Below are 9,151 nucleotides of genomic sequence, written 5' to 3'. Positions count from 1 at the left end.
AATTCACAGCTGTAATTGGTTTTACACTGACATTACACGTTTCGACCTAGCCATGGGAAAAGAATAACTCTTAATATTATTTCTCTGAAAAGTGTCCAAGCTCAAATGGCACAGAAGCAGCTCATGCTAGTTTCATGTGCATATTTCTTTCTTCTGCCTTTTCTTTCACTGCAAAGATGATCACTGGCATAAGATTGTAAGGTCCTTGTTTTAGTCCATTTGCAATTGAACTACATTTGTTTGATTTCTTATGTCCTGAGGAGTTCTCTCTTATAAAACAGCATTCAAGTATTCTAGTTTAACATCCCCATTTTTCTGAGTTAAGGAACAAAGTAGACCTTGGGCTTCTGTTTCCATTACGAGTCTTCCAGAGTCCCATAATTGATAGCCGTAAAGTCTTCCTTTGTAACACACACTCAGCACTAAAGCCAGAGTATTGCTATTTGGCATTATCCAGTGAAGTGCAAGAAATTAAATAAGTTATGTCTTTATTGCTATAGTACAATACCAAGCAAAGTCTCTTTTTAATACAATTGCAAAGGTTCCGTAGAGAACGTGTCCCTCCTCTTAGGGCCCAGTAGTTCAGCTGCACTGCAAGTATCACTTAGCTATCACGTGATCAATGTCAGACTAAGAAGATGTGTTGAGTATTCTTGAGTCTGAAGAATCAGACCTTTCTTCGTACTCATCTTCTGTGTAAATTGGTTGCTTAGACACAATAGGACACCCTTCATCAGGGATTGAGATCCTAGGATCTTCTGATGAGCGGGAAGGAAGGACAGGCGAGCTTCGGAAAACACTGGCTGAGTTGCTAGAGAAAGGACTGACATACTGGGACCGCAGCTGGTACTGCTGCTGCAGCGTCATGGTGTTCCACAGGGTGACGTCATTGGGCAGGAACGGGCTGGACTGGTTTCTTGCCAAAGTATTCCTCAGCATCAGCGGGTAACGTGGTGGCTGAGGGAAAGGGTGCTGCAAAGGTACAGCCAGAGGATTTGGCACAACATTACTGGAATCAGCAGAGAACCTCAATGTGTCAGGAACCCTAAATGCTGAGCCCACAGACCACTTGGAAGAGGAAATGGGGTACGAACTCAGCGTGTGTTCAAAAATGTGCCCATTGGAGGGCAAAACAAGACCATCAGATTCTGCAGAAGTTCTCTCTCCACTGGCCACCGAAGACCGACTGGACAGGAGAACCTCTACAGCACTCACCAGATCACCACCGCACCCCTTCAGGATCAACTCCAGCACAGTTGGCTTTTGGTTAGGGAAGATCTTTTTCAAGACTTCAAGTGGAGGTCTGTTGGCTTTCAAACTGAAAGGTAAAGAAACGGTCCCAGAAGGACCTTCTATCAGGAGGTGGTTCTGCTCTGGGTGGTACTTGGGGCTGTCTGGACGGCTCTCTGTGCTCCCACCATTTTTCTGAACTGCATAACCAACCTCATCCACTGAAACAATTTCAGGACTTTCAGGGGTAAAGCAACTTTTGGCTTTAGTCATGTCTGGTGAACTCCTTTGGTCTGTGTCTTTGTCACTGTAGGTCTCGGCATTGTCTGCTCCACTGGCATCACCCAACCGCTCCTCATTCATGTCTGCAAAGAGAAGGCAGAGAAGTTAATGAAAAACTGAAGTCAAAAGCTTTTACGGACGTTTGAGGATACAGTCTTCTGAAAGTGAACAGAGCAGGACCCCAGGGAGGGAAAAAAGCATTTTTCACAGAGATGCTGCTAAAATTAAGGTCTCTCTGCAACATCTCATGAGAACAAAATTCCAAAAGAATAATGTGACCTGGTCTAGGCATTTTGTGCTGCCTTATAGATATCTGTCTCATTCTCCCATGTGCAAGAAAAGAAGCAGTGGTCGTTTTTCTGCTGTATCAACCCTTTCTCACTGGACACAAGGCAGCAAAACACCATCTAAGTGCAAGCTTTCACAGAGGAACTTCAGCACTTTCACACCATAATTCCTCACTAGTATCATATCACTGACTGTGACCTGAAGATATCCAGAGAGCACTTGGGAGACCAAAATTTCCCCCTGCAAGTCCAACAGCTTTGGTGGAACCACTCCATCATGACTACTGGCTGAAGGTTAAAGAAGTCTTCAAATAAATCAGTGTATTCCAGTTCTGGCTCTGCAGAAACCGGTTCCTTTTCCAGCAAGAATCACAGGCTTTTCCATCAATCTCTGGAGCACAGCTGATGCCTTGGCTTGTTATAGCACAGAATCTAGAAAAATCTGGTTTGGAGAGGACCTCTGGAAGGCATCTGGTCCAACCTCCTGTTCAAAGCAGGAGTGACCTAAAATACAGAGCAGGTTGCTCATGTCCCTGCTCATCTGAATTTTGAATAATTCCAAGGCTGAAGTCTCCACAACCTCTCTCGGGATGTGTTCCAAATACCTTGCTTTTTATGTGCTAAACTAAGAAGGGCAAGAGCTGAGTACAGGGCTGAAAACAAGCCCATCAACCACACTGTCTAGAGGTGGACACTCAAAAACAGAGATACCCCAAATCTCCGGTCACTTTGGTAACACTTGGCCAGAGTATGGAAACCTTTGAAATAAGACTGCTTGTCAGAAAGAAGAAGAGAAGAAGAAAGATTGACAGCTTTCACAGTTTATGCACAAGAGGAGCAATGTACTTGCTTCAAATTGTTCACAGTAATTTCCCAAGGATGGTGTTCTGCTGGCCTTCTTCATACAGCAAAATAATGATCTCCCTGGCAAGCATCAATGTCTGGGGAAAGGCTCGTTGTCCACGGTGTGGCTGACAGCTTGCTTTAACTGCACAGGGAAGTGCTTTTGAACACACATGTGAAAGACTATCTGCAGAAGGCAATTCAACTCTTTGCCTCTTTCCTAAGCCCCTCATGATCAGCCCAGATAAAGAAGCTGTAAGAAGCAATCACAGGCTCCCAAAATGTGCTGATGACCACCCCTGCCCAGTCAAGATGGAAGAAGTTAAAGGTGTGCAAGTGCCTGAGCCTCGCTGCTCACCACACGGTCCTGCCTCCCTCTCACCCCAGGAACAAGCAGGGCATTTCCGCACGTGGCAGGCTGTTTTGTGTCAAACAGATCAGCTCGAGACAAACTATTTACCCACCTAAGAAAGGAGTCAGGGTCTGAGCAAGCCTGTGCTGAGTGAGAAGCTACTATGCTCACCAGAATGGGAGTTTTAAATAAATGTGAGATCCTGGCAGAGCACAGCCTGACAGTCAGGATGGCAAAGGGAGGTTCTCCTCATGAGAACGGCTGTGCCAGGCAGAAATGATGGGCCATCCTACAGAGCTGTGGGATGCTGCTAGTTTGGGCTGCAGAAGGTGAGCATGGGAGTGGAGCTGAACAATACAGATGTGCTTTTGAAGATCTTGCTCTTTTTCAGCAGGATAACCTGTTTTGGGTACCCATTTTTGTATTGATTATGCTCTCTGTCCAGTACAAATGCAGAAGCAATAACCTTTCATGCAGGTATATTACAGAGAAGGTAATGTATGTATGCCTTTCTTTATACACTCAGTGCATCAGTCTTGCTTTAGCAGCCGAAGGAGAATGCAGGAAATGTTTGCTGGTAGCAAACTGGCAATGTGTATCCTTTTGAAGAGATGGTGAAACCTCGGCGTAGCTCATCCACTATTTGAAAAAAACATGAGGCTTACACTACCTTTCCCTCCTAATCCCATCACATGTTCATAATCAGAAATTTATTACAAAAGACAGGATACGAAGAATAATTCACATCTGAGCAAATGGCCAATTTATACATAGAGGGCTTACCAGGCAGTCCGAGGACAGCTAATTACCTCTGTCCCCGTCTTGCCAGAGTTAAGAGAGGCATTTAAGGGAGACAATGGTCCTAATTTCCACATAAATAGATTGCACGGTGGTGCCCAATATTACCAAATGGACCACATGCGGGTAGAGACTATTTCAGAACTACTGTGCTTCTCCAGTGTATCTTTATAGGCTGATAACAAGTACCACTGGGGAGGAAATATATGCTAAAAAAACCCCTCAGACAAACCAACGACCAGATTAGATCTCCCTAATACACTCCCTGATCCTTACAAATTATAATTTTCAAATTATTATTTTCAAGATATTTCAGGTTTGTTCAGTTTTCAGTACCATTAAAAGCATCCTTACGGGGCTTGGCTAAAAATTTTCTTCAAATTCTGAAAACTCATCCCACCGAAGTTTGCATCTTTGTCATTAGGAGACCGCACAGATCCCGATTCCTGGTCTTGCACAAGGACAGCCTCCTCGTACAGCACAGACCATAGCGGTGCATCTCACCAGACTGTTAGGCTCATAGGGTCAGACCCGTAGAACGACATTTCGGTGATTTAAATCAAACGCTTCTATTACCACAAGGAGAATTATCCTCCGCTGGTAAACATTGAGTTTGGATTTTTTTTTTTTCTCTGCTTTTTTGAGAGCATTTTTCGCTGTCGGTGTCAGGAGTTTTTTTCTCGGCGTGCCTCAGCCCCGGGCTGCGGCGGTGTCACACACCCCGGGTGCTCCAGGCGGGTCGGACGGCCGCTGCCGGCTTCCCGGCGGGTTCCCGATGCTGTCCTGCCTGGCAGGTCGTGCTTTGGCTATACTTTTTCCTCATCTGAACACCACTTTCCCACCACGGTCACGGCGCGGGGAGGGCCAGGTGGAAAGTGCGCTCCGGGGACTGTCCCCACCTCTTCGCGGGGATTGCCGAGATCAAGTTTTTCGTTTGTTTAAAACGGGCATAAAGCAGCAATCGTTAAATAAACAAAGATTCGGGAAGATATATTGTAACTGTCCTTACGTGGGCATTGAATTGTAGAAATATTTCATGCACGTATTAATCCCAAATATCTGTATTTTCAGGTACCAAAATACCAATTTTATGTTCAGACTATACAACGCGCTGCTTTTAACCAAAGGTATTATTTGCACCGCTCGTGAGTTTCACATGAGGATATTTTAGGCTTTAAGAAAGAAATCTCATTCCCAGACATTTTTTTATGTTTGTGGGACTTGGGTGGTTTGGGTTTTTTTCCTCACACCTGCTATTTCAAATTGCCTATATTCAGGTATTCACTTTGCTAGCCCTGAGGAAACAAGGGAAATAATTTTTTTATCGATATAAACGATGGGGGTTATTCATCAAATAATGCGCACGCAGAGACAGATACACACCCAGATCTACAGAGATGCAGTGCAAATACAGATACACATGAAACACAATACAGTGGGAGAACCATGCGTGCATTCACGGTAAAATCTACATTAACAAATAAAGCTGCTACGAATTTGGAGCAATGTATAACCCAATGTTTCCTTGCCTATTTATACATTAAGGATCATGAGGCAAATATTGTAAAAGAGCCAAAAAAAAAAAAAAAAAAAGTAAAACGCATGAGTGAGAGAAGCTGTTCTCTTCAAGTTAATAACTTGTCTGGAAAACTTGGTCTAATACTTTGGAACTAAATTTGCTTCCTTGATATTCCCACCGCTGACTGTCTGTTAAAATAGCTTGCACTTTGATTGTTACGACAGCTCTTTCTGCAGCACAGATTTTCTTGGATCACCAAAACATCTGCTATTTTCCCTATTTCTATTATTAGAATGGACTGATACCAGAACTAGCATAAAGCCACATAAAGCTAAGGTTGTGTGAAACTTACGGGAGGTTTTGTTGGGTTTGGAGAGGTTTTTTGTTTTGCTGTTTGCTTCGGTTTTTTAAAATTAGTTTCACTCCAGACTTTCTACCCTGTCTTCAAAGGTCTAAGGTACTTTGTAGGAGACTAATCACAATTCCCAAACTAACTCAGAGACTGCTGTGTTGCATTAAAAAGCTGGCTCTAAAATTAACAGGAGACTCAATGTAGCGTTGTATTAACACTTTACAAGCCTGGATAAGTATTACTAAGAGAAATGTAACACGCGCCCATGTGGGAGATGAAAGTTCATGAGCACGGTATCAGGAGGAGGAATCATTCCGGGTTGGCACAGACAGATGCAACAGGGGTAGTTTCTAGGCGCTTTATTTGCATAGAGCAGAACTTTACAACTGTCCGATCGAAATGACCAATTCTGGCACGAATAACAATAAACAGATCTGATTCTACCGTATCTCGGAAAATACGTCTTCCGTACCGAAAAAAAAAAAAAACCACCTTTCAGGAGATCAGTGTCCTGGGGAGGAAAATCAGGGTGGGCTGGAGGAGCAAATAATTGCATACTCTATTCTGACGACGGTTTTAACACAGGTAGCGGGGAGAGATGGAAGAGAAAGAGAAAGCCCTGCAGCTCAGAGCGCGCAGGATGGTCTGAAATAAACAGGTTATCTGATTAAACGGTTTCTGGTGGCAGGTGACAGGCGGACCCCCCGAGGAGATAATGTTCCGCTTTGCTCTCACATATTCCCATGTTTATAAAAGCGAGGAGGGGGGGACGGACGGACGGACATACACACGGACACGAACCACCTCTGTAACAATCGGAGACTGGGGACCGCCCGGGTGACTTCTGTGCAACCAGGGCTGCTTCTTGGCACCCCCGGTCTCGGGGTGCCCCGGCCCCCCTCAACACGGCCTCACCGCGGGCGGGGGCAGGGTCCTGCGCCGCGAGTCTTGATTTATTAAGATCTCCTCCGTTATTTTTTTTTCCCCCCGTAAAGCTGTTAGCAGAAAGTGCTGACTGGCTGGCAAGGAAGAATTTCTCATCAATACACTTTGATTGTATTTTGCAAACAAAATGCCTGTTGCTTGGTAACATTTCACTTGAGCCTGACCTTCCCCGAAAGTTATTGCTATCAGATTCGATTTACACTGTCCTCCCGTGATTACTGTAATCTTTTAAGCTGGGAAGTTCATATATCAGGGGGAAGAAAAGTTGGGCGTGCAAGTCAATACCGTTCCTATCCGCCAGATTTATATTCTGCTGGCGAAGTTTATTTGTTTCACTTTCTGGAAGGAGTCAAGGCGGCTTTTTTTTCCCCCCTCTTTTTTTTGTCCCTCGGCCTTTCCCCCACCCTCCGTGCGGTCCCCGCCCCGGCCAAGCGCCGCCGCGGGTGCGGGGGACAGAGAGGCTCCGCGCCGCCGGGAGGCTGCGTCCAGGCGGAAATCTGGGGGGCAGAGGGACCTCAGAGCCCCGGCCCTGGGGAATGGCCGGCGGAACCGGGCGGAAATGCGGGGGACGGGGATGGACAGAGGGAGGGCAGGTGGTGCTGAGGGCCGACCAAGGGCAAGTGGGTTCCCGACCACCGGTAACCTCACCACACCGACGGACCCGGCCGTGCCCCCACCCCGGGCCCCGGGGTTGTGTCTTCCCCAGAGCTGGAGGAGCAGCGCTCCGTCCCGGATCCCCGACGGACGCCTCCGGGGCCGGGACCGCTCCATACCCCTGTCCTCGGAAAGAGACCGGCTGGTCCCGCTCCCCCACACCGTCTCGCGGGGCTCCGGCCACCCGACAGCGAGCCGTAAGGAGCCGAGCCGTGCAGGAGACCAAGGTTTGCCGTTCCCCACCCGGGGCACCGGGTAAAATTTCGTCGCAGTCGCCGCTGTGACTGCCAGCGGGCAGCCGGGCATCCCCGTCGGGGAAAACTGTTGGCTCCTGCTCAGGCACGGGGCGGGAACGGCGGCTCCGGAGCGTTACTTTTGCGTCCATAAATGTGTGTTACCGGTAGGTCGTACTCACAAGGTGCCGGCTGCGGGCGGCGGTTTCTGGGTCAGCATCCCCGACTTTGTCGAAAGCTGCCCAGGACGCGGCCCGGTGGGACGGGCCGGGGCAGGAGGGAAGCTGAAACAACCGGCTCGCCCCGCTCATCCCCTGCCGGCCCCCCGGTCCTCCTTGTTCCGCAGAAACCCTCCGGCTCCCGGCGCCACTTTTGCCCCGAAGCTGCCCGTGGAAGTTTTGTCTTGGACAAGATCCCGCAGCCCAATGTCCTGGGTGCGGGAAGTCGAGGAGCGGCTCCAGCCGGCTCAGCGGGACCGGGAGCGGCAGAGGGACGTGCGGATGCGATCCACGCGGGATGCAGCCATTTCCCGGCCGGCCTGGGGCAACGGGACCAGAAGCGGCACGTCGGGGAGCCAGTTGGCAGTCGCGGCGTTTGCCGGTCCCCTCCGCTGGTTTCGGCGGCTGCGAAGCCGGCCGAGGAGCGGGCCCGGCACTTAGCAGCTCCTTGCTTGTTAAGAACGGCTAAGCTCACTCGCTGGGGTGGAGGAAGGAGTCGGGGCTTTCCCTCCTTCCCCTTCCCACGGCGCCCATGGGGAGGAGGGGAAAGCCCTCGCTTTTCCTCCCCCGGACACCCATTCCCCGAGACCCGCCCGTCGGGGTGCCGGCCCGGGCGCTGCCCTCCCTTTCCCTCCTCCCCGGCCCCGCACATCCCCCCCCCCGCCCCGCGGCGCCCGGCCCGGCCCGGCCTCACCTGCCTTGGAGAGCGGCCCCGGGAGCGCGGGGGGCGGCTCGGCGGCCCAGCGCAGGGCGGCGGCGGCGGCCAGTTCGGCGGGGGCCCGCGGTGGCGCGGCGCAGGGCGGCGGCCCCGGCGGCGGGGCGGGGGGCTCGGAGCTGCCCGGCGGCCCCGGGAGGGCGCGCAGGGAGTCCGGGAGGAGGCTCTCCAGGCTCTCGTTGGCCTGCTGCCGGCGCAGCGCCACCTGCGCGGCCATCACCCGCTGCCGCTCGATGATGAGGATGCACTTCTCGCAGGTGCAGTCCTTGAAGCGGCAGTAGCGCTTGTGGCCCTTCAGCCAGGACAGCACGCCGTGGTTGCGGCACCGGGCGCACTTGGGCGTCCGCTGCAGCGGAGCCCGCGGCGGCTGCGACACAGGGCCGCCCATGTAGAGGTACGGGGAGCCGTAGCCGTTCATGCCCGCGAGAGGAGCCCGGCCGGCTCCGGGGAGGAGAAGGGGGCAGCGGGGGCGGGCGGAGGCCGGGACGGCGAAGGAGAGGAGAGGAGGCGGGCGGCTCTGCCCGCGGGCTTCGCGGGGGGCGCGGCCCCGGCCCCAGGCCGGCGGGGGTAGCCGCCGCCCGCCGCGGTGGCACCGGTGGGCAGAGCGCTGCCGCCGGCCGGAGCGACACTGCCGCTGCCCGCGCCGCCCCGCCGAGCCCAGCGCCCCTCCGCCCGCCCCCCGCCCGCCCCCCTCCGCCACCCTCCTTCCCCGCGGCCACCGGG

General features: G+C 51.5%; 1 protein-coding gene across 1 annotated transcript; it reads right to left on the bottom strand.

The window, feature by feature from the left end:
- Positions 1-630: 630 nt before the first annotated feature.
- DMRT3 (doublesex and mab-3 related transcription factor 3) lies at positions 631-8,846 on the bottom strand. Its single transcript, XM_054809966.1, has 2 exons — positions 8,408-8,846; positions 631-1,595 (listed from the first exon to the last, which is right to left on the bottom strand). The coding sequence occupies exons 1-2, from the start codon at positions 8,844-8,846 to the stop codon at positions 631-633; spliced, it is 1,404 nt and encodes a 467-aa protein (XP_054665941.1).
- Positions 8,847-9,151: the final 305 nt, after the last annotated feature.

This window comes from Grus americana, chromosome Z (assembly GCF_028858705.1).
Source record: "Grus americana isolate bGruAme1 chromosome Z, bGruAme1.mat, whole genome shotgun sequence".
NCBI lineage: Eukaryota > Metazoa > Chordata > Aves > Gruiformes > Gruidae > Grus > Grus americana.
This window is presented reverse-complemented; position numbering and strand designations above follow the sequence as displayed.

Coding starts and splice junctions, on each gene's coding strand:
- DMRT3 (XM_054809966.1), bottom strand. CDS start 8,846: ATGAACGGCTACGGCTCCCCGTACCTCTACATGGGCGGCCCTGTGTCG. Junction 1,596..8,407: donor GGGGCCGCTCTCCAAGGCAG/GTGAGGCCGGGC, acceptor TTCTCTTTGCAG/ACATGAATGAGGAGCGGTTG.